Source organism: Micropterus dolomieu, linkage group LG12 (assembly GCF_021292245.1).
Source record: "Micropterus dolomieu isolate WLL.071019.BEF.003 ecotype Adirondacks linkage group LG12, ASM2129224v1, whole genome shotgun sequence".
Classification (NCBI taxonomy): domain Eukaryota; kingdom Metazoa; phylum Chordata; class Actinopteri; order Centrarchiformes; family Centrarchidae; genus Micropterus; species Micropterus dolomieu.
In genome coordinates, this window is record NC_060161.1 from 36,017,666 (window position 1) to 36,043,062 (window position 25,397).

At 47.1% G+C, this 25,397-nt stretch overlaps 3 protein-coding genes across 4 annotated transcripts in view; 1 reads left to right on the plus strand and 2 right to left on the minus strand.

Moving 5' to 3' along the window:
- Positions 1–4,827, minus strand: part of LOC123980839 (disks large homolog 4-like) — a 36,872-nt gene extending 32,045 nt beyond the window's left edge. Inside the window, exons 1-2 of the mRNA XM_046065385.1 lie at positions 4,579–4,827; positions 2,156–2,326 (exon numbers count right to left, since the gene is read on the minus strand). Of these exons, the coding sequence (XP_045921341.1) occupies positions 2,156–2,174 (19 nt within the window). The 5' untranslated portion in view covers positions 2,175–2,326; positions 4,579–4,827. The remainder of the gene's footprint in view (positions 1–2,155; positions 2,327–4,578) is intronic.
- Positions 4,828–5,547: 720 nt separating this feature from the next.
- Positions 5,548–16,252, plus strand: mepceb (methylphosphate capping enzyme b). Of its 2 annotated transcripts, none has more exons than XM_046065586.1 (8): positions 5,548–5,646; positions 6,859–7,261; positions 8,601–8,872; positions 9,959–10,226; positions 10,314–10,884; positions 10,963–11,175; positions 13,561–13,669; positions 15,803–16,252. In XM_046065586.1, exons 2-8 carry the CDS (start codon positions 6,894–6,896, stop codon positions 15,853–15,855), a joined length of 1,854 nt encoding a protein of 617 aa, XP_045921542.1. In that variant the 5' UTR covers positions 5,548–5,646; positions 6,859–6,893; the 3' UTR covers positions 15,856–16,252. The 2 variants fall into 2 exon arrangements, with proteins under 2 accessions (XP_045921542.1, XP_045921544.1); XM_046065588.1 differs by having other exon boundaries at positions 5,624–5,762.
- Positions 16,253–17,645: 1,393 nt separating this feature from the next.
- Positions 17,646–21,737, minus strand: LOC123979961. Its single transcript, XM_046064071.1, has 7 exons — positions 21,598–21,737; positions 21,469–21,528; positions 21,255–21,341; positions 20,688–20,729; positions 20,509–20,538; positions 20,277–20,417; positions 17,646–17,948 (listed from the first exon to the last, which is right to left on the minus strand). The coding sequence occupies exons 1-7, from the start codon at positions 21,649–21,651 to the stop codon at positions 17,646–17,648; spliced, it is 717 nt and encodes a 238-aa protein (XP_045920027.1). The 5' UTR covers positions 21,652–21,737.
- Positions 21,738–25,397: the final 3,660 nt, after the last annotated feature.

Sequence of the window (25,397 nt, forward strand, 5' to 3'; positions counted from 1 at the left end):
GTAGTATTATGAGTAGTAGTATTATGAGTAGTAGTAATAGTATTATGAGCAGTAGTATTATGAGTAGTAGTATTATGAGCAGTAGTATTATGAGTAGTAGTATTATGAGTAGTAGTAATAGTATTATGAGTAGTAGTATTATGAGCAGTAGTATTATGAGCAGTAGTATTATGAGCAGTAGTATTATGAGCAGTAGTAATAGTATTATGAGTAGTAGTATTATGAGCAGTAGTAATAGTATTATGAGTAGTAGTATTATGAGCAGTAGTAATAGTATTATGAGTAGTAGTATTATGAGCAGTAGTAATAGTATTATGAGTAGTAGTATTATGAGCAGTAGTAATAGTATTATGAGCAGTAGTATTATGAGCAGTAGTATTATGAGTAGTAGTATTATGAGCAGTAGTAATAGTATTATGAGCAGTAGTATTATGAGTAGTAGTAATAGTATTATGAGCAGTAGTATTATGAGCAGTAGTAGTATTATGAGTAGTAGTATTATGAGCAGTAGTAATAGTATTATGAGCAGTAGTATTATGAGCAGTAGTATTATGAGTAGTAGTATTATGAGCAGTAGTAATAGTATTATGAGCAGTAGTATTATGAGTAGTAGTATTATGAGTAGTAGTGTTATGAGCAGTAGTATTATGAGCAGTAGTATTATGAGTAGAAACAACACTTTTATCACTTTTAGTGTTGAGTGTTACAAAAGCAACACAGTCACAGTATAATGTACTGCTCTTTGCAGTATAATGTACTGCTCTTTGCAGTATAATATACTACTCTTTGCAGTACATTATACTGCTCTTTGCAGTATAATATACTACTCTTTGCAGTACATTATACTGCTCTTTGCAGTATAATGTACTGCTCTTTGCATTATAATGTACTGCTCTTTGCAGTATAATGTACTGCTCTTTGCAGTACATTATACTGCTCTTTGCAGTATTATGTACTGCTCTTTGCAGTATAATGTACTGCTCTTTGCAGTATAATGTACTGCTCTTTGCAGTATAATGTACTGCTCTTTGCAGTACATTATACTGCTCTTTACAGTACATTATACTGCTCTTTGCAGTACATTATACTGCTCTTTACAGTATAATGTACTGCTCTTTGCAGTATAATGTACTGCTCTTTGCAGTATAATGTACTGCTCTTTACAGTATAATGTACTGCTCTTTGCAGTATAATGTACTGCTCTTTGCAGTACATTATACTGCTCTTTGCAGTACATTATACTGCTCTTTGCAGTATAATGTACTGCTCTTTGCAGTATAATGTACTGCTCTGCAGTAAGGCAGTGATAGAACACATTACTAAAATAAGTGTTTTTATATAATTCACAAACACAGAGAAACATTTCAGCAGCAGAAAAACAACCCATGAGTTAAAGAGTAACGTTACTTCCTGTTGCTGCAGTCTGACGGTCGAGTCTGTAGGCAGGGAACAAACAACAGGGGAGCTCGGCTCCTCTTAACCAGACGGCAGCTCCCCTGATGCATCGTGGGTAAATAGATTTCATTAGGCTGCGTGTTTGTGTTTTTAACGAGTTACTTTCCTGATCAGAGAGGCTGCGGTCAGCTCATCCTGACCGAGCAGTGAAAATAACTTGAAGTAGAGTAAAGCAGTAGAAGTCAGAGGCAGTCATATTGTAACTAGTTACTCTCAGATCACAGTAACTAGTTACCTATAATGCAGTACATGTTGGGAGTAACTTGCCCAACACAACTAGTACTGTTTAGGGGCACCTGTTGCTTGAAGTATACTGAACCCCAAATTACTCTTTACTACTACTGTACTACTGCTACTTTACTAGTACGGCTGTTTGTTTGTGTTTCTGAAGGCAGCTTAGTTATGAGTAGTACAGGTCACGTGATGCAGCACCGTCCTGGTTAAAGACGCCTGATAAACAAACATTCTGGAAAACACAGTACTTCCTGTTTCACTGGAGGTCAGAGGTGACATCACAGCGACAGACACAAATATTACTGACGACGACAAAGACCCAAGTATTCAAGTAAGAGTGAGCGCACAGACACAGTACAAGAAGTACACGAACGCAGTAAACACACACACACACTGAACAAACAACAAACAAACAGAAACAAACAACAGGCGCTCTGTGTGAAGCCGTCTGATAGAAGCGTCTCACCTTCTCTCTTCAGCGGCATGTCGTCTCTCTGATCCACATAAATCCTCTTTAGGGATTTTACAAACACACGCGGTGCACGCTGGGTAATGAAGTCCTAATCCCTCCACTCCCATCGGCCCTCAGTCATGCGCACTCTGGGGCCCCGCCCTCCTCCTGTGTGCCTGGACGGGGCTGTCAGTCACAGTTTGACGAATATTTTAGAGTTCATGTGGAATTTAGACAGTTAAAGAAAGTTTTTATGGAAAAACAAAGTGCTGAAAAGGAAGCGGAAGAAAAAAGAATGAAAATAAACTATTAAAGTTCAGAACGTTGAATAAAATGTCTAAAAAACAAACAGAAGTTTGGTTATAACACGTTTTAATTAACTGTTAACTGACAAACACACATTTTCTATGCCTTGAAATAATAAATAATAATCAGAACACATGTAGTTGTTTACTGTTCCTGACAGCTGATGAGAACAAACAACAACACGCCTGCAGCGCCCCCCTGAGGCCGAAGCTCAGACTGCAGCCAGAGCAGATAATCTCAAACCATCAGAGGGTTTATAATCAATAACTGTGTCACCAGGTAAAGTGAGCATTAGCTGCTGTTAGAAATTATTCAGCATGATTAATATTAAATCAAAGATGTCTGACTAATCCATGTGACTGTTTTAACTGTAAAGTGTTTAGAGACCGGGCTGCGTGGAGACCGCCCCAAACCGAGACCGAGTCAGGACCAAGACCAGTTCCCCACAAAATGTTACCACCACGAAATATATCTTATCAATAACTGTCACGGTGAATGTCAAATCTTTATCTCTTTCACATTTAAAGGCAGGTGGTAATAAAGAACATTAAAAACTATTGTGATAAAAACTAAAAGTTACATTAAATCTTTTTTGGTCCCTTTTCCTCCACAAAATAAACGTCTTAATATGTGAAGTGCTGATTCATTTGTGATTGAAATGAATTAAATCAAAACATTTATTTAACATTTGTTAATATAAAAGTCAATAACGAGGTCTCGGCCGTCTCCGTAAGGCTGCGCTGCAGAATTCACAGACTGCTGTGTGTTTTCTTCTGGACGCTGTTCGACAGATTCAGTCTTTCTACGTGCACACAAACGGAGAATTAAAACAAATCCATCCTCCATCCTCGGCAGCGTTTTAGCTGCGTATCAGAGTTGATCTCTGTCTACATTAAAACGACTGAGAACGCACATCTTGCCGGTGTAAACATGAAGCAGATGGTCTGTTCTGTAGTTTCAGAAGATTTGGTGAAAGAATAAAGTAATGCAGACGAAGAATCACACCAGGTTTTCTGCATGCACCAATAACGAGCTGGGACTGTTACTGAATGTAGCGGCGGAAAACAGACTGGGAGTCGTTGCAAAGTAAACGGCGACTTGCACAGAACAAGTGTAGGCAGATAGGCCTGAGTGTTATTTGCACGGCACAGAATATTTTAATAAAAACGTCAAATCCGCAGCATCGTGCTTCTGCTTTGCATGACCAATAAAATCCAATCAGTCCTCCGTTTTGGCCCGTCTTCACTAAAACACCCTCCGGAGTTTCAAAACGCGAAACGGGGTCGGCAGCGTTTCCAAACTTTAACCGTTTTAGTCTGGAGGAGCAAACGCAGCAAAAGGTCTCCGTTTTAGAATGAAAACGCAGCAGCGTGGGCGGGGCCTAAATGTTATTACAAAGGTTTTGCTCCCAGACAGCCACAGCTCGTCCTGGGGTGAAGGGGGGCGGGGGAGGGGGGACGGACGTTAACGGTAACAGCACATTTTTAATCAGCGTTACTGCTTAAATTTGAAGCAGCAAGTTTTACATCCAGTCAAAGTTAGAAATAAATCAGCCAAATGCAAAAGCAATTTATCGATCTTCCCAGAGTTATGCTCCAGAGTCCTCGATGAGACCGAGACCATCAAAGAGCGAGACCGGTCTGGAGTCCTGCAACACGAGCATGAGGGTTTGAATAAAAAGTGATGGAAGGGGAGATTTTGTTCAGCAACACACGGATGAGCAGGTTTTACTGCGTGACACTGTGTAGTACTTTAGTTATACACAGAAAAACATACTTCACGTTGCCTTTTAGTTTAACATTTATAATCTGTGTGTTGCCACGTTGTGGGACGTCACTCAGCTGCTGCTCCTGAAGTCTAAAGCAGGACCTCCGAAACGGAGCTGTTTCCACCTGTTTCCAGACTTTATGCTAAGCTAAGCTAACACAGAGGCGTCAATCTGAAGATTTCCTACATGTTGAACTGCTCCTTTAAACACTTTAACCTGCATGGATGTGTTTAAATGTTACAGAGCAGATCATCTAGTTTCTGAGAATTATAAAACTGTGAATAAACTTTAACATTATTTTATTTTAATAGATAGTAATGGTGATAAAACTACTTACTACTGATAAAATAAATAACCTACTTACTGTTTATGGATTAAGATGCCTCTGTGAAATATCCCTCAGTTTTACCTCTCAGGCTGACTGTTTGCTTACATACGTAAACAAGTGCGGACAACACACGTTTACTTATTCTGAATCTTGATGCACTGAGGTATTTGTTTATCAGAGCTTGTTGGGGGGAGAACAGCAGCCAGGGAGTTAGTGTTACCTGCAAGGCCACACTCAGGGTAAAGAGGTCATGGAGTCCACGTTCTCTATGGGGGCTACAGAGGAGCTAAAACTCAAACGTCTCGGGTTGAAACTTTGCTGACACACTCGCTGTTGTGTTAGCTTCGCTGCCGCTAAACATTTCCTGAATAAATCTTTATTTAATCTCGTGTAATCGTTTATTTTCCGCCGTGTTCGTGTCTTTTAATCAGGCGCCGCTCAGGACGCCTCTCTCTTCGGGCTATTCTCCCGCCTCCCCCCCCGAGCTGCGACCAATCAGACGACTGCTTTGTCCGAGCGGCCGTCTGATTGGTCGCAGCGTGGGGAGGCAGGAGCTCAGCTCGTCACGCGATTGGCGGGCTCTCGCGTCGCTCACGCGGCCCCGTGGCTGGCATATAAAAGCGCGGGCTTCGGGCCGCGGAGCGAGAGGACGCCAGCAGCAGCTAACGGCTAACAGCTAGTAGCGGCTAACAGCTAGTAGCGGCTAAAAGCTACCGTTTTAGTTGAAGTCATGACTCATCGGCCCGCGCGCACACACTGACGCGCGCACACGCACGGACAGCTCGGCGCGGGGTCGTTTTCACGCACAGAGCGGGTTTTTGTTTGGGTTGTTGTTTTTCTGTTGGGGGGTGTGTGCGTTAGCTCCACGCTAGCTACTTCCTGCATGTTAGCCCGAGGTGGCTAGCTGAGGGAGCTAACTGTTTACTGGGTTAGTGTGAATTATTCATGACGGCGCTCCGTGGTTGGTGGAGTGGGAGCCAGGGGCGGGGTTAGAGAGGGAGTAGGGGGGAGGTGTAGGGGGGAGTCAGATACACACTGTAACAGGTGTGTTCATAACAACAACACACCGTGAGAGGAGGACAACAACAACAAGAAGAGGAGCGAGTGAGTGTGATTGATTATTGATCAGTCACTGATGGTGACTCTGTCTCACTGTGATGATGATGATGATGTGAACTCCAGGAGCTTTACTGAAACACAGCAGCTGTAAACGCTTCACAGTGAGTAAATAAACATTAAAAACATTGTGCTAACAGATCAATAACCGCTGGGACGAGGTGGCGTCTGATCACTTATTGTTGCTGTGGTTACTGATGGAAACGTCTTTCCACACGTCAACAAGCCGCTTCCTGTGTGCTGGAGTCCGCTGTGTCGTCTGAAGATTTAATGTATGTCAGTTGTTGCTGTGTGTAGAGAACAGAGACGGGGAGCTTTCAGAACCTCGTGGTCCTCCAGTCTTGGAAGAACTGAGGTGACCTTTGACCCTCTGGGGTCAGAACAGAGACGGTTTGTTTCTGTCCAAGCGGGAAGCTTCTGGTCAGCGACCTGATGTGAACGCAGAAGAGCCTTAAACCTGCGACTCCAGCGGCTGCAGAAAGAAGTGTTATTGTCTAGAAGTCTGTGAGAAAATGTTTCTACTTGTCAGCTGATTTATTCCCTCAGTAAACTCTTTCCTGATGAGTTTCTGGTCTCAGTCGCTGGTTTCAAGTCTTCTTCAACACAGCGTGATGTTCATTTAGTAAATTATGGTCCCGTTTAGAGGAACAGAGACCAGGAAGCAGGGGAGGCTTTAGGGCGGGGCTACAAGCTGACTGACAAGTCACTACCATGGCGACCTGTCAATCAAGCTAGAGTGACTCGTGCCAAACTCATGCCTTCAAAACGTCGCCATGACTACGCCCACTTCTTATATACAGTCTGCGGTCCCATCAGGTGATAGGAGGCGTTGGCGTGTCGTCTGGATGCAAACTGAAGCGGCGTGTCTCTGCAATAGGACCAACCTATTGATCAGCTCCTCTGGTCATTGGTTTGTCTGTAAAGAGTCAGATTAAACGGCTGTTTCAGGTCAGACGGCGCTCGTTAGTCAGTAAATCAGCGGGCAGATAATCAGTCTGGTGATTTTTTTTATTCGTTTCTTCTCTAACAGCGACGCTTGGACAGGATCTTAGCGGCTCATCACACACTCTTTAATGGACTGATAATTAGTGGAAAACATACAGGCTGACGCTCACGCGGTTACCATGGTTACTAACTGATTTGCATAAATATGACTTTGGGCTTAAACCTCTCTCTCTCTCTCTCTCTCTCTCTCTGCAGCTCCCTGATTGGCCCGATCTGCCCTCACGTGGAAGATGATCAGGATGTCATTGGACAAAGAGACTGTCCTCCCTCACGAGGTCAGCCCTGCCTTCCCCGCCACCGGCAGCCTGTCGGAGCAGCCGCAGCTGGCTAAGTCCCGCCCCCTGCGTCCTAAGAATGGCCTCCATCCGCCAGGCAACAGTCAGCCCCACCTCACCGCCGCATCCGCCGCTCCCCCGACCCAGCGGCTCGCTAAGAGGCGATACTCCGTGGGCGTCGGCTTCAAGGGGCTGGCCAAGCGGCGGCGGCGCGCCAACAGCGACAGCCAATCAGAGCCCGTGCTGCCAAGTCACTTCATGTTGGGCGGGAACATCTTTGACCCGCTGAACCTCAACTCGCTGTTGGACGAAGACGTCAACAGGTGAGTTTTATTGGCTAATCGATCGGGTTTACTGAAAGACTTTCCTTCATAATAAAGGTTCCGTAACGGAAGTCGCACCAAAATAAACGAACCAATAAAACTCCAGCGTGAACACCAGGATGAAAGATCAACAAATGTTCTACAACTGTTCCTGATAGACGGCGCTTCCCGTCGACCAATCGCAGCTCGCGTGCCCTGTGTCGCTGTGAAACGTTCTTGTTGGCGAGCGTTGTGGGAAGTCGGTAGCAAAGTTTTTTTCCAGCTGTGACAGAACATGGTTTCTGTCCATGTGGCGATGGTACAGTGGGATAAGACGCGTGCCTTTTAGGGCTGGAATCCAGCTTCTTTTAGTTTAAAAGGACTAGTTTGCATCCCTAACTTACTTCATTAACTTCAGCTCCAGGGTCCCTCATTTCTTCAGCAGCCGGACGGATATAAAGTTCATTATCAGGATGCACAGGACGGAGCTGAACTCCAGTTTGGTCTAAACTTGATGTTCTCAACCCTTTAATATTACTACTAATTTAGCTAACGTTACATAAACAAACACAGTTACAGTGACAGAAAGTCATTCAGGAGTGAATTGTGAGTGGTTATTTATTCTGCAGCGGTGCTGTTGTGTGCGCTCCACAGACGGTCCGGCCGCTGCGCCTCCACAAGTTTCGCCTTTTGCGTTCGTTTTTTTTAGACATTTGTTAATCGAGCCAGAATCTTCGCATCGCGATGCATCAAAGAATCGGTTTCTTCTCCCACCCCTACTGCCGTTGGTGTTGGAGACCGGGGTTCGATTCCCGACTGAGATCCACCGATGTGTCCCTGAGCAGCACACGTAGCCCCTCGTTGCTCCAGAGGCGTACCACTTCTATAGCAAATGGAAGTCGCTTTGGATGGCTGCGGCGAGCGGCGTTTGGGTCCAGCTCAGACGGGTGAGTAAACACCAGGCTGTCTGTGGGCGGGTGGTAACCATGGTGACGGCCGCGCGGCTTCCGTTGTGCCTGAAGAAAACATCCCGTAGAAAGTATTTAAAGAGTCTGTGACTTTCTGATGAGTTCAGCGAGGAGGGTCTCAGTGCAGTGTTCAGAGCGGCGCTCACGTTAACGGAGACGAGAAGGTCGTTTCCTGTTTCTGTCATTCAGTCAGTCGGTCGCTGATGGAGAAAAAAGTTCAGGACAGTTCAGCTCTGGCGGCGGGCAGGTGGACGTGTGCGCGACAGCTTTCACGGGATGGCTGCCGCTCGGTGAACATGAATTCCTAGGCGGCGTGGCGAAGGCGGCGTGGCGAAGGCGGCGTGGCGAAGTCCCTGCTTGACAATAAAGCTCTGGATCTTTTCCCTCCTCAGGGCGACCAATAAGGAGACTCCACAGTGCTCGCCCCTGCCGTCTCGGGGCGGAGACCCTGTAGAGATCTTGGTTCCCCGTGACATCACGGACCCCCTGAACCTGAAGGGAGGAGGCGCGGACGGGAAGGGGGGCGGCGGAGTCCTGCTGTCCCCTCTGAAGTCCAGGAGGAGACACAGGAACAGACACCACGGAGGAGGAGCAGGAGCAGGAGCAGAGAGGGAGGTGGCACCAGCTCGTCTGTTCCCGTCCACAGCTGGAGCGACAGCTGACGGTGAGTTATTGTGCCGTTCACCGCAGGAACAGACACGTTATTAATTATTCACAGTAACTCTGCAGTGTCATAGAAACGCTGTGCCGCTGCAGCGACGGTGACACCTGCAGGCGGAGGAGCGACACCTCATGACCTCGCGACACCTCATGACCTCGCGACACCTCATGACCTCGCGACACCTCATGACCTCGCGAACCGCTCTGTTAACGTCTGTCACAGCAGAGAAGTAACTGTAATAACCCGACTGAGTCGACCACAGCTGAGACGTGAAAATAACAGGCTGAGGGCTGAAGGGGAAATAATGCCTGCTGACATGTTATACTACTACTACTATTACTGCTACTACTATTACTGCTACTACTATTACTGCTACTACTATTACTACTACTACTATTACTGCTACTACTATTACTACTACTGCTGCTGCTGCTACTGCTGCTGCTGCTACTAATAATAATATAAAAATCAAAGCCAAGACATTTTTAGGACTGAATCGTTGGCCCAGCGATGGCAGTAACAGAGTTTAATAGAGTCAGACTTTCTCTCTGAGAACTCTGACAGCACTGAGACGTCTCTTTATTGGAGGACCCTGTTCTTCCAGGAGCTCCTCTCTCCCAGACACAATAAAAAGAGAGCTAACTGAAAATAAACCGCACAATAACACACAAACTAGGTTCGTACTTTTTATTTATCACATTATCCTGCGCTGCTTTTCCCTTCAGACACACGTCTGTCCGTTAGTTCAATTCAGCTTCATCGGCATGACTGTAAAACAACAACATTGCCAAAAGAAAGCGTCTCTAATGGGAAACAGACGTTTGCATTGTCAAAGATAAAAACATCAAAATAAACACGTACATAAAGATCTTTTTTTTTTTCTTTTAGCTTTGTTGTCCTGAATGGAACAAAAAGCAGAAATTCACACATAAAATATTTATTTAATATAATAAAATGACTCGCCGTACGTGGGTCCATGAGCTGAGACGGCTCGGTGTGGTGTTTGTCCCGCCCCTCCTGCACTGTGATTGGACGGCTGGGTAAGACGTGACATTGACGAGCGCTGTTTGCATGTATGTCGTTCTGCAGTTCCTCTGTTGACCACAGAGGGCGGCGTTGTGGCGTCTCCTCTCCCCTGTGAACTCAACACGGCCATCACCTGTCGAGACGACGTAGCCCCGCCCCCCATCCTCCCCAGGAGACACACGCATCCTCCGCCGGGTCACGCCCACAACCAGGGCGATGGTCGCCAACGGAGGCGGCGCCGCACCACCTCCATGAGGTCTGATACCACGGCAACCACAGCTCAGCCAACCAAATTCCAGACGCCGCTGGTGGGAGGGGCTAAAGCTGGCAGGTGAGTGTTTGCACCTGTTGTTAATCAGAACGCTGCAATCTGATTGGCCGCCTGGTCACATGACCTCTGTGCTGCCGCCCCCTGCAGGTGTGGAGGACCTCAGACTGGCTCCGCTCAGCCACCAGAGAAGAAGAAGGACAAGCACCGCTACCAGTACGGCAACCGCAGCTGTCACTACGGCTACCACGGCTTCTACGGCGACGGGTGGGAGGGGCGAGTCGGCGCCGAGGAGGACCCGCGGCTCCGCCTCCTGGAAGCCGATTGGTTCAGGGACAAGAAGGTGCTGGACGTGGGCTGCGGCGCCGGTCACGTGACGCTGGCCGTCGCCCGGCGGTTCGACCCCGCCCACATCCTGGGGGTGGAGCTGGACGACTGGTTGGTCCACGCCGCGAAGCAGAACGTCAGGCACTTCCTGTCACATGACGTGGTGGTGGAGGAGAGGAGGAGGCGGGGAGGAACGGCAGGACCAATAGGAGGAGAGGAGGAGGAGGATAAGGAGGTGGAGGAGGCGACGCTAGCGATGGAGGAGATCCAGCGGTCGCTCCTCTCCCTCCCCCTGTCCTTCAGGGTGAGTCGAGGGCCCCTCGCCGCTCCTCCTCTCCTCCTCCCGCCATCGTCCTCCTCCTCCAGGTTCCCCAACAACGTCACCTTCATACAGGTGAGTCTCTCGCCTCAACCAAAGTGTGACATCACAACGCCGCTGACATCACAGCTGTGGCTCCTCCTCCTCCTACAGGGCGACTACGTGTCGGAGCAGGAGGCGTGGCCTGGGCGGGGTCAGTACGACGTCATCGTGTGTCTGGGCGTGACCAAGTGGGTGCATCTGCAGTCTGGCGACGGGGGCGTGGTCAGGCTGTTCAGACGAGCCTATCAGAGCCTGTCGCCGGGCGGATTGTTCATCCTGGAGCCGCAACAGTGGAGCAGCTACATCCGCAGCAAGAGGGCCTCGGTAACACACACTGCGTATAAATACTGTGTAATATATACTGTATATGTGTATAAATACTTCATTCTGTACCCTGTTTATGAATGATGAATATTAATATTCCTAAAGCTCCTGTATTTTTGATAATCAGTCTCTCTTCACACAGCGTTACCTCCACTGAGTTCACCCAATTTTCAAAATAAAACCCCCTGTGCAGACTCCCGGTCGTAAAACAACAATAAACACGGTCAATCCAGAGAAGAAATAATTTAAATACTTAATCAGTAGAAGCACAAAAGCAAGCACCGATTACTAAATCAATAAAATCTAAACATGTCAGTAACATCAGGCAAATTGCTCTTATTCTGAAACGCTCCTGTAGATATGCAGCCTGAAGCTGACGGAAAGGAAACGGGGGAGAGCTGTGGAGAGGGTGGTAGAGGCACAAACATGACAGATAAACAACATGCTGAGACACGACCAGACAAAACCGCGGTGCAGCTGGAGTCTGTGGACTGTCAGCTTAGACCGCTAAACAAAGACGCCGACTTGTTGAAATTCGTGTTGCGGCGTGCCGGCTGTGGCTTCTCACACAGACGTCATTGACCTCCGTTACTACCAACATTCAGCCCAGAGGCCGATCAGATCGTTCACACAGAGCCGGCGTGCTGGCTCAATACTCCCGGAGAGCTGCGCAGCGTGAAAGAGCCTTATAATAAATATTTACTGCTAAACTGGGTAAATCTCTCAGTCGAAGCTTCACAGAGAAACGAGGATCACGCCATTTTGGCGATATGGGGGTGCTCAACCTCTGATTTTACACAGAACCACCAGTTTTCTCCTAATAAGTTAATATTCAGCCTGTCACAATAAACATTTCAGTTTAATGCTGTAAATAAACACGTAGAAAGGGAAAAAACTGTGCGTTTAAAGTGCGTGAATCCAAAATGACCCTCGGGTCAGTGTGTAGCCTGCAGTCTATGAAGAGGATTTGAACTCCAGATCTAACCCACTTCACCGTCCAGCTGCTACTGACTGCACACATGATCAGCTTTAAATGCAGTGCAGCGTTCCTGCACTAAAGAAAAGTAGAAAAACTAGGTTTACCATCAAACCTTTCTCCAGTCTTTAGGTGAAATTTATTGTTTTTATAAACGTCTTTAAAGAATCTTCTCACACACACAACAGTCCAAACACTCAATAATAAAAACCAACCGTTTGTTGCTGGCTTCAGGTTTATGATCCCTCCGCGGTTCAAATCAGTCCTGAGACTCTCCGCCTGAGTGAAGCTGTGCGTTCGCTTCAGACGTCATTTCAGCGCCACCGGAAATGAAACGAGCTCCTAAACAGGTTCATTTTTAAAGGAGTTTGAAGCGTCGCTGTCAGACGTAACTTCACTGAACGGCAGCCTGCAACAAACCTCTCGTCTTCAGCAGCTCTGACAGACGCCAAACTCTCCAGGTTCATCCTGTTCTGAAGGTGTTACAGAGGGATTTGTTCAGACATCACTCAGAGCCCGAGTTATACAACATTTTATTCCACAACACAGGAAGAAAATCTTATTTATTAATGCGTGTCGACGGGATTTTCTGATTGATGGAGCGATTAAAAAGAGAAAAACAGAACCCCCTCAATAAAAACATGAGTCAACGAATGAAAACAATAATTTTCCCACCTGACTTTATTATTATTGGGGATGTCACGATATCAGAAACCTTGCAGGTGAAACAGATGCCAGTTTAAAAGACAAAACAATAAATCCTCATGCACATTAAGAAGAAGAGAGAGGACGTCAGTGTTTTCAGAAGTGAGCGAGATATTTGAATTTCAACGTCACCCTGTGCTTGTTTAATTAATTCCTGCCCTGAACGTTTCTCTACAGTCTGTCAGGTGTGAAATGTTTCAGGCTGGTCTCCGTTAACAGTGAAGAACTAAACACAGATGATTGAAATGGGTCGTGTTGACCTTTTCCGACGGTCCCTGACTTCCCCTGGTTTCCAGACACGACTCTCTTCTATTGGTCGAGGCGGCGCGGGCGCTGCAGCGGCTCTCGTATCGGCTCTCGTATCGGCTCTCGTATCGGCTCTCGTATCGGCTCTCGTGACGTCCGTCAACCTGATCCAGGGTTCACATTTCAGTTCTTGAAGTAGATGCAAATTAGCGCTTGTTTAATTTCATTCAGCCTCATTTGCATATTTAAAGGCAACACAAAACTAACTGTCTCGGTAATAAAGCAGTTCGGTTCCGTGGAGATATCTGTTAACCTTTTATTAGCCGGTAGTGCAGCGTCCAGCTCCCCCTCATGTTGAACCTGGGTGTTACGCAGAGTTCGGGCTCCTGGAGTAAAACGTGTCTGTGTGGTGTCTCTGCAGAGCGTCAGGTTCACACCTGTGTTTGTTTCGTCTGCAGGCGTCGACGTACCGTCACTACAGGACCGTGAGGCTGAGACCCGAACACTTCACCCGCTACCTGACCGACAGCGTGGGCTTCACCTCCTACAGACTCATCACACACACAGGTACACACAGGTACACACAGGTACACACAGGTACACACTACGGCTGCAACGATTAGTCACGATTAGTCGGAGGTCCGGACCTCCGTAATTATATGTATGTATAAATAAAAACCAGCTCATTTTTAAACCTGAACGGTTCCACGCTCGGTGTCCACACCTGATGGAGCACATGAAAACCTTGTGCAGCGCCGCTAAACGTTGTGTGACTTTCAGGGTGGGTGAAACAAGGCGAAGCGTCTCCCCATTAAAAGACGCTGTGTGTATTTACGCACGAGTCACAGCGGCGGGATGTTCAAGTTGACACGCCGGCAGGATCATCAGGGTCTGACGTTGGTTAATGTTCTGTGATCTTCTCCACATGCTGAAGCTCTCGCTCACAGTCCAGGTTCATCCAGAGAGACTGTCTGAGGAAAGCAGCCGTCCTCCTCCTGATCCATGCTGAGCTAAAAAAGGTTGAATTCTGTTTCCTCCGTCTGTCCTCAAGTTTATAACTACAGTTTTTAGTTTTGCCGCATGAATCGTGGAGATCAGACAGGAGAGCGAGTGAAATGGATTTGAGGACGTCTACAGGCTGACGTGCGGCACCGGACCTTCTGTTGTTCATGTCAGCTGGTGGCCAGATAGCTGAATGAAGAGGAGGACGAGGGAGAGAGGCGTTCTGTCCACAGTAGCTGCTGCCATTATAGTGTCACAGTCTAAGATGCAAAGAACATAGTCGTCAGTTGTGAACTGTGCGAGCAGCAAAAAGCTTTCAGCCGCCAACATTTCTACATCTGCTGAAGCAGCGAGGTGAAACTCTCAGAATGAAACTCCAGCAGCTGCTGATGCTCGGACTCGTGCTCGGTCGTCTTTACGTTAAAGGTTTTGGCACAAATATAGATTAATTTCCCCGTCAGTGGTTGTGACCAATGAGTTTCTTGGATGGCAGACGAGTCAACGCCAGGCGCTCCATGGGCGGTAACCATGGCAACGGCCTCTGTGTACGACCGGGCGCGATCCCGTGAAACGGTCGCGGTCGTTCTGATGGGCTGTTTGATCTGAGTTTCCTGAAGGATATAACTGTTTGACAGTCAGGCCACCAGGTCTCAAACGACCTTTACTGCCGTCTCTGAGTCACTAAAAATAATCTGTGAACTCTTACTGAACTACTTTGAAAGTCTCCTTTGACCAATCACATGCCTGATAAACGTCCCGGGTTATTTGCTGTGACATCGCTGCGGCCACGGAAACGTTCAAAATGACTGACGGCAGCCTCTCTAACCGTGACCGTAAACACTCGTGCATCAGCACAATGAAGAAATCACCTGGAAGGTTAAAAGGACCCGTAGAGGTGGGATAAATCTGAGACCGCTCCTGTAATCGTGACAAAACGGTAACATCCAGAGCATCCTCTGCATTCAGCTCTGGAACACTAGTGCACGCCACGAGTTCCTCCCCGTCACCGGGGGGCGCTGCAGCACCCTCCGTCCTGCACACTTGATATTTACAGACGCCAATTCTGATGATCGTTTAATAGTGATTGTTTAACAGATGTGGTGGGTTGATCATCATCAGCTACGCTGTATATTTTTTGCACATGACCGCCTCATGTTAACAGCCTCCTCAGCTTTGTGGTCCGGCGTCATCAGACCCGGTCCAGCAGGCTGGTGACTTCAGTGCAGGAAAGACCGCCTCCTCATGTTAACCTGGAGTCCTCTTGGGAAGTTCAAATCCCTGATTAGAGGTTTTTAAAGAGGAAAGGAACAGTTTGAAGTTCTGATAGTTTGTGTAAAGGGAAAATGTTGTTTCATGTCTGTCCTGCTGCCTTTCTTGGCCCTCGAAAAAGAGAGTTTATCTCAGGGGGTCTTTCCCCTGGTCATTTAAAGGTTAAATAAATAAAAGAATAACAGCAGTTTATGCAGATATTTACTGCTGTGCAGACGTTTCACAGGGAGCATTTATATAAATACATAAATTGACAAAATATGAAAGAAAAACAACAATTGACAACGACTTTGAGCAGAAAGCCGTTTTGTGCAGAGAAACCAGAGCGCTCTGAGTCGCCGCTACACGTTGGTTTCATACTCAACATCAAAGCGTTGTTAGTTACTGCGTCCTGATGACACACGATGACACGTTTGTGTGTGTTTCCAGGTAACCAGCGGCCGATCTACCTGTTCCACAAAGGCCCCGCCCAGAGGAAGTGAGGTCACCAGGACAGGACGTGATTCTCTAAAGGCGCCATCCTCCTGTCTCCGTGGCAACAGCCCTGGACTGTGACTGACAGCCGAGAGAAGAGGGAGCTGATTGGAGTTTATTTTATTTTATTTTTTTACCGTGAGCTCGTGGCTGATTGGCTGGACAATGGAGCTGGTTTTGATGACGTCACAGAGGAGGTGAATGTGATTGGTTGACACAGGCTCATCGAGCCGAAACAAAGGATTGTGGGTGAGCGTCCTTGCCCCCCCCCCCCCCATTTTGAACTCTGGTCCTGGACTTGTAATTGGACCCTAGACCCTGACAGGAAGTGACACAACACAAACATCACTTCCTGTTTTACCGCTTCAGTTTTTTTTGTCTAAATAAAGAGAATTGATCTGTGCAGCTTATTGGTCCGTTGGTATCGATTTAAATCAGCTGTTTGTTTTTTAAAATTAATTTCGTCCAGAACATGGAAACATTCAGGATATTCAAACTAACACCTTCACAATAAAAGCTGGGAGGCAGCACTGTGTGTGGGTTAGCTTAGCATCGTGTTTAGCTTTGGACTGCTGTGAGTCGGTGGATTAGAGAGCCTAGGCCCCGCCCCTTCCCGTGGACCGCCATGGGACGTTGTTTCAGAAACAATATGTGCGGTAGAGACGACTAATGTTTAGATCCCGTCTGACCTGAAATACACACGATGTTGGTCAGTTCTGTACCTGTTGTTTCTAACGTGAGGGCCCAGGAGGGACGCGAGGGCCCAGGAGGGACGTGAGGGCCCAGGAGGGACGTGAGGGACGCGAGGGCCCAGGAGGGACGTGAGGGCCCAGGAGGGACGTGAGGGCCCAGGAGGGACGTGAGGGCCCAGGAGGGACGTGAGGGACGTGAGGGCCCAGGAGGGACGTGAGGGACGTGAGGGCCCAGGAGGGCCCAGGAGGGACGTGAGGGACGTGAGGGCCCAGGAGGGACGTGAGGGACGTGAGGGCCCAGGAGGGACGTGAGGGACGTGAGGGACGTGAGGGCCCAGGAGGGACGTGAGGGACGTGAGGGCCCAGGAGGGACGTGAGGGCCCAGGAGGGACGTGAGGGACGTGAGGGCCCAGGAGGGACGTGAGGGACGTCTGTACCATCAGTGTTTTCTGTTTCCAAGCTGAAACCTGGTCATAAAGAACGAATCAGATAAAAACAACTGGAGAAAGAAACTTTATTAACAGACAGGACACACGTGTCTGAGGCTTAAATATGAAGCAACACAAAGATCAGGTTAATCAGGTTAGTTGTTTTCTTCAGTGAACTCGTCCTGTAAAATGTTTTTGTATTTATATTTCTACACCAGAAATCAGGTTTACTGTGTTTGTTCCTGCGCCAGAGACCTGGTGCACTACGAGGAGAGTTTCACTACTTTAACAAACCGACCGCTACACTGGAGTTAAAGTGCGACGGTGGATAAGACGGTGTTAACTTAACTGGAGTTGGAAATCTAACACCGTGGCGAGGCTTGATGTTCCCAGTGTTCTTACTGTAGTTCAAATCCCTGTTATGTATTTTATGGGCTCTTCTTTTATGAGTGTTTATTGGTAAAATAGTCAGTTTAAATATGTGAAAACGGGAGGAATCGGTTAGAGCCCACGGAGGCGCTGCGTCTCCTCTCTGCAGTCACAGCTCGGCTCGCCGTCTGAAGGGGATGCTGATGTTTTATAAATAACACACTTAATAACTGTGTGATGTTAGTAAACTGGTTAGAAATCAGGTCACTGATTGGTTATTGATGACGTCGACAGGGGGCGTGGCCTCAGTTACAGCCCCAGCTCTAGCTCCGCCTCGTTTCCACGGCGGCCCTGATCGTGGGAGTCAAAGGTCAGCCCGTTCGGCCTCTCTGAGCCGTCGGCCAACAGGTGAGGAAACTCCGAGTCGATCTCTTCCCCTCTGACCCCGCCCTCCTCTCCTGCTGCCACGCCCACTTCATTTTCTGCCACTCCCCCCTCTGTGATGGCCCCGCCCTGGTCTCCGGTGGCCTCGCCCGGCCCGGCGGCATCCTGGTCTGCGGTGAGATTGAGTCGAGGTGGACTCAGGAGGCCGTGAGAGGTCAGCTGCAGAACCTGAGACGCGTGAGATCAACAGTCAGATCAATCATCAAAAAATGGCTCCTCTGAAACGCCGTCAGGTCAGCGTAATGAATCAATGTGTTTTCATTTTAATCCACTTCCTGTTTGAGGGTTTACAACTTACGTTTAAATGACCCGTTGGTAATCAAACCAGGTCGGGTGACTGATTCAGACTCTGTTCTGATTGGCTGTTGACAGATCATTAGTTAATGTTTTCATTTAGGATCTATAAATCACTAACTGCTTTTATTTTGAAGGGCCATGATGAAACTTTTTACTTCAGTTTAATGACAGTTGTGTTCCTGAAGCATTGTGGGAAATGTAGTCCTGCACGTGCAGCTTTCTGTGTGGACAGCTGCTACCTGTCTGCTGCACCTGTGAGCGCACCTGACAGTGATGACATCACACCGTGACATCACTGCATCATCATTACCATATTTATCAAGCTGCGTTTAACAGCGAGTGATGAAGCAGCTCAGTGCTGCGTGAAGTGAAGGACGAAATCTCAAGAGTTTTCAGAGCTGATTCATGAAACGGGATTGTAGAGGACGATGGAGGCGAGGACCACGTTACTTGTTTTAAAGTAATGCCTGACTTTACTAGATTATTTGTTTGTCAACCTTTCTTCTGGCTGCCGCTCGTCTCACAGAACTAAAAATCTCCTGTTTCATCACAATTTTCTCAATTATTTGATCAAAGCCATTCTGACCTAATTTGATCAAATTTTTATTGTCAGTTCAAATAAGCTGCATATTTTTTTTTGTGTTCATTTTATATATATATATATATAAAATGTATATTTACAAGATATTAATATTTATATTTAAGATAAGTAATGCAATAGTTTAGAGAGACAGATTTTTATAGTTTTAAAGTAGTAAAATGCTAGATTAGTATGTTTGGGGTAAGATGCCCCCCCCCCCCAGTCACCGTGCCACTTTATAGTTGATCGTTTGTAAAATAGATATATAAATAAATAGGCAGCTTCACTATCAGAAAGTCTGAGGTAAAATTCTGAGGTTATAAACTCACGTGTGTTCATATTCCTTTTACCTCAACCTCACTGTTTAAAAGTCTGTGAAATAAAGGAAAGCTAATGACACAAGGCAGGTTTATTTCTACAACATAGGTCTATAATCCTCTTGCTACTTGTAGTTTATTTTATCTGTAATTTGGTCATATTAAAGTGACTTCACACCATGGGGGGGGCATCTTAGGGAAAATACGTTAAATTCAAATTTGTCAACTGTAGCTATTTATTTTAAAATGTTTCCCTAAGCACAGCCCTCTTAAAGATACAAAAAATATTCATTAATGTGTCAGAAAATAGAAATTGAGCTCGGGGGGCATCTTACCCCGCTAGCTGGAAAAATAACTTTCTCCTAAAATGTACATTTTAATAAACTGCAGGTATTTTTTATGTTACCCACACATGGCCATCTCCTAGATACAAAAACCCCTATAAAATATTGGTGGTCTAAATAAAATCTGTGTGAACATCAGCCCAGCAGCGGCCCGCTGCAGAGGGTCGGTGATCGTTCCCTCTGGCTGGATGGAGTCTGACGCTATTTAGAGAAATTAGATTAATGTTAATAAAGCAGCTGTCAATATTTTAGAGACCCCTGAAATATCAAATCCTGCTTTCAGTGGAGCTGATGTCTTATTAAGGGGAGCTCCAGCCCTCATGATGCCTGCTCCCTTCAAACGACCCCGACTAATTAACTGTGCGTCCTCAAATAAAGGTTCACTCCTGCTGGAGCGGTGTCAGTAACCCGGAGGGGGAGAGTGATCCCTGGCGTTTCTTCCTCACTTTGACAGAAGGAGTAGGGGAGAGCCGGGTGTGTTGTCACGCTTTTCACACTGTCTAATATTTACTGAGCACCGGACATCACAATGGTACAAATGTCAGAGCAAATGAAAGAATGAAGTCTTGGGCAGAAGCTTTGTATTCATTACGTCTTCCTATCTTATCTCATTATGGAGCTGTTGAATAGAGAGAGTGCACTTGGGACAGTTTGCCCCATCGGCAGGTAAGTTGTCACACTGGATTATCAAACAGAACTAAAAATAAAATCAATCAACAATCAAGCCTAGAGAATTTGGAAAAAGACTAATTTGATTAAAACTGTAGAGCAGACATTAACCTCTTCACTTATTTTAAAATCAAACGTTCTCTGCTGACTGAACGTAAAGCTGCAGACAACTTGCTTAAATGTGTAACTTCTTAACTAAACAGATGTGGTGATTAAACACACTAATGCAACAATGTGCTGATGTCACTCTGTAACGCAGTGTGCGTTGTGATGTCACGCGTGACCTCACCCGGTGTCGGCGCTCTCTGCTGTCGTCGTCCCAGGTGTCTCTCTCTCCGTCTCGCTCGCCCGCTCGCCCTCCCAGTGAAACCAGTTCCTGGAGCCACAGAGTGCTGCTGCTGTTACTGGCAGGCTGGAGGACCTCCGAGCTCTGAGACACACACACACACACACACACACTGTCACTCAAACTGAAGTCACGTGACATTGATGGGATGGATCGGGTTTGATTGACCGCTTACCTCCTGGGCGGAGTCCACCTGCTCCACAGCCTGCAGGATATGACATCACACATCACATGGACAAAAATCATTTGAATAAAGTTAATTTCTGAGCTCATTAAAACTAAAGTATGACATCACAGCATGACGTCATCATCAGTAATGTGAACCACGTGTGTCTCTGTGTGTGCGTGTGGTACCGCGTTCTCCAGCGCCTGCCGTTCTCTCAGCTGTTGAGGACCCTGTAAAAATACACCAATCAGGTCACCTGGGGCAGTGATGTCATGACCAATCAGCAGCCTCAGATTTAAACAACGCTGCCGTGCTCAAACTCCTGGCTGTACTGAAGTGAACGGGACAGTCTGGACAGTTTTGGCGTGAGGTCAGCTCTCAGCAGAGTCACTGGGCTTCCTCACACGTGGCAGAACAAGCGTCCCTTTAATGAGACGGGTTACAGTCTGCAGAGCGGAAACTTAAACTGAGAGAAAAGTCAGCAGAGGTTCTGCACTAATACTTTACACCCTGAGCTGGAGAGACTGTCTGCATCACAGCTGAGACACAGAGATGTTCTGAAGCTCTGATTGGGCAGCAGCTGCTGAGGCTTATGGGTAACGTAGTAGGTTGGTTAACCTTCGTCCTGCATACGGTCATTATCTGTGAGCAGAGAGCTGTGTGCACCAGACTCCATTCATAATTTCACAGATTTAAAGAAAGCCTCCACGTTTGGTGACATTCAGGTGTTTGTTTTAACTCAGGTGACCTCTGACCTCTGAACTCTGGCTGGACTCGGAGGAAGCTGATGATGAGGAGGATGAAGAGGAGGAGGTTTTCAGCTGGTCAGGAACGGCAGAAGGCTGCGGACACAACGGAGTAACATGCTTTAAAAACAACAACACAGTTTTAGCTACAGGAGAGAGCTGTCAATCAAGCCTGAGTCCAGTACCACTACTACTGCCACCAGTACTACAGCTGTGTACTCACCATGGTTTGGTCCGCTTGTTGTTGGAGGATGGGCTGAAGGCTACTGTGTTCCCATGGTAACTGTACAGACAGCACTCAGTGTTATTGATCTATTGAACTAAAGATCTGATCAATAGACAGGATTCTTACCGGGGAGGCCTGGTTCTGATCCAGCAGGCAGACCATTATCAGAAACACCCACATCCTGGAAATACTCAGCTGGCTGGTCTGGGTCGGTCCTGATGGTCTGGGTCCTGATGGTCTGGGTCAGCTCTGGTGGTCTGGGTCGGTCCTGATGGTCTGGGTCCTGATGGTCTGGGTCGGTCCTGATGGTCTGGGTCCTGATGGTCTGGGTCAGCTCTGGTGGTCTTGGTAAGTCCAGGTCTGGGGGTCCTGCAGATTCTGACTGAGTCTCACTCTAATTCGTCTCTTTTATCATCTCTTGAGCAGGAAGTGACCCGTCATTATCTCGCCCTCTGTCCCCGCCCCCCTCACATACTTTTGGCCATGTAGCTGCTGCAGCTCTGTTTGTCAGTAAACACGTTTCACAACCAGGAGGATTTACTGCCCCACACGCACACATCCATCAGACCTGTCAACCCTCCCGTATTTCACCGCCCTCTGCTGCTGCCCTCTATATTTTTAACCTTCCTAAATAAACCCAGCTGGGCGTGTTTGATATGTTCGCCATGTTCCCCATCAACACTGCCTGCACCGGTGTTCAACGGCACTTTACGGTAACTTCGCCATGGCAGCAGACCTCGGGTAAAACCGTATCCACACATGTAGAACGGGTTAATCAGGAGCTTACATCCAGCGTCACAAGGTTACTCCTAAAGGTACCTCGCTTTGTAGTACAGATCACAAGTGGCATTCACTCCGATAGAAGAAGAAGAACAGCAGCGAGTGTGGGGGGTAAAATTAATTAATGATATTGCTGAAGGCTGCAGTACATAACCTACAAGCTGCAACATTCTCCTCACTTTGATCATTTTACCAGTAACTTAACAGCCAGCGGTAACTTACATGGTGATCCACATCTTTTATTAGTCATGGTGATTTCTTTTTTTCTTATTGTAGAAAATTCTAATACAACACTTTATGGCATAGTTCAACAACCTGAAACATAAAACGGTATTGAAACCGCATCAGGTTACAGAAAAGCCAAAATAAAACAAACCAAAAGAAAGAAGGAGACTGTGAGAGTCTTATTCAAGTATCAGAAACGGGATAAAGGGCATTTCTGTCCCTCATGTACTGGAAGGATTTTGCTAAATGTGGTTAATGGATTTTATTGTTTGAGTTTGAGAACGTGCGTCACTTTTGTTTCCGCTGCAAGGAATTGTGGGACGGCATTCTCTCCTTTCCTTTGGTAGAGGATGGTCCGGTATACCCTATGCTAAAGGAGATATGAAAGGAATCATTGAGGCTCCTTTCCTCAGCTTTTAGAGAATCCGACCAGCTCTTATCATGGCTGCCACTGAAATACTACCAGGTCACTTCACTCAGTTAGAAACCTTCCTGAGGAGAAAAGACTTTTTGGATGCAGCCCTGGTGTCTTCAAACTTTTAGAGACAGAAAACTAAGAAACACAACAGCCTCTTGATTTAATTACTAACTATTTTGATACCGCACAGGAAAACAAAGACAGGAGTCCATCTTGAGTGTTTAATATTTTTAATACACATATTGGAATAATTAACATTTAATTCCCCAACATACAAAATATAAAAAAAAGAGGACAATGATTGGCTGACACTGAACTCATGCTCAACCGCTCATCAGCGATTTAAAATGGAGACAGGATAACCTGAGAAATGAGAAGTATGATGAGGTCCCAGCCGATCAGCAGTGCGTCGAATCCTTTACTGCTGATGGTGACGTGACCGTTTATCTAATCTCAGCACGTAAAGTTTGACAGTGATTTATAAAAAAGGAAATATACTTTGTGTGTCCATGTTTTGTTTGTCGGCGGGAGGGCTGAGCTCAGCTGCCAGGGAAACAATCCATCGTCACTAGTTGGTTTCCTCGCTGCTGCTCTGAGCTGGATTAGCCGCCGCTACGCTAACCCTCACCCGCTTCCTGCTAGATGGACGCCTGATCTGTTGGCGGCGCTTTCCTCCTGCATCATACTGACTGTTGAAGAAGTCGCCAAGTGGGTTTGAGTTAACATTTTGATCAGGACGAAACGGTTGTGGTGTGTCACTTTGACAACGCCGTACTGTTAACGGTTCCCTGGCGTGGGTGGTGTGAGAAACTCTTCCCTTGGACGCCATTTCCCTGGCAACGGGTTGGTTTTGATAAGAATGACTGATGGGTCCGAGAAAGCCGAAGCGATATGGTCTCTTCCTGCGAGGAGGAGGAGGACGAGAAGGAAGAGGAAACGCCATTTTCTCCTCACTGCTGCTCCGCCGGTTTGGACCTGGGCTGTTAGCATCTGGCGTTGCCTCAGTGCTAACGTCTGAACCTGCCTGCATCCTACCTGCGCTAGCAATAGCATCAGTGCTAGCTCCAGAGTCAGGAGGATTTGTTTTGTACAAGCTAAAAGATTCAGCTGGAGCTACCGTGCTAGTATCCTTCTGTTCTTCAACATTCAACTTGGTATTAGCATCTTTGTTAGCTCTAGAGCTAACGTGCATGCTAGAAAGGCTAGTGCTATACAAAGTAGCAGCAGCGGCAGTCGGGTCTGCTTCGATGTTAACATCGTCGCTTGAATCATTTGTAGCTTCTAAGCTTGAATCTGCCTCAGGGTCCGCTACACCGTTACCGAGTTTGGTATCCATGCTAGCTTCAGAGCTAACAGCTATGCTAGCAGTGTTAGTTCTGTAGTCTACAGTGGGGTTAGCTCCTCTGATAGCATCAGAGTTAGCATCTGTAGGGACCTTGATGGTGGGTGATTCTTCCTGGCTGATCTCGGAGCTGGAGTTCATACTGACACTGGGATTATAGTTGGACTCTGGACTGAGATAAGAATCAGAAATCAAGATCAGATTAGGATGAAGAGCTGCACTCTGAGAGTCTGGTTTAGATCCAGCAGAGTCCAACAAATCAGACTCTTCAGATTTCGAGGTGGAACTTCCTGATTCGGTTGGTGTTTGAGGGGAAATGCCAGGGGAGGAGACCAGAACAGGAGAGGACGAGGAGGCAACAGCCAACAAGACCTCCTCGCTGCTGGAGCTGACCTCTGGACTACCGACTCTGGAGAGTCCTGGGCTGGATGTCGGCGAACCCACAACCTGCTGTTTACCAACAGAGTCCTGACTTTCCTCAGAGCTGTCAGAGTTTAAACTAACATTCACTTGGGAGAAGGACCTGGATCTCAACTTGGACACAGTATCTTTATCTGGACTGATTGGGTTTAAACTACCACCATTATCTACTTGGATGGACATTGCAGAAGTGTCTGGAACATCTCTGCCATCTGGATCAGGACTAACCAAGTAAGAGGTTGCGCTTGTTGTGTGACCAGTAACTTGCTGTGTGGGATCTGTGGAACCAGAGCCCTGCTGGAGACTGTAGCTGGTGGCCTCCAGGCTCTCATCACTGTCGGGATCTGAACCAACAGCGGTCTGGTTTTTGGGTTCAGAGCTGACTTTACTGAAGCTGCCAGATTCTGAACTCCCATCACTCTCATCAGAGCTCAAACTAAAACCCGTCTGACTGATAGTTGGAGCCCCCATCCCTCTTTGGTTTCCTGAAAACAGATCCACAACCTCCTGGATGGAGCGAAACACCTCCTGAAGACTAGAACCCAACCCACTACTGCTAGAACCGGCCCTGTCCTGATTGACCCAGCTTGTTTTCCCTGAGCTTGAACTCGTCAACTTCTGTGATACTGGATCCAGGTCAGCACCAAACCACTCCTGCTGGCTGCTACTAGGACTGGGATTTGAAGAGATACTCAGTTCAGTGACCTCAGCAGATATTGAGTTGCTAAAGTCATCGGAAAG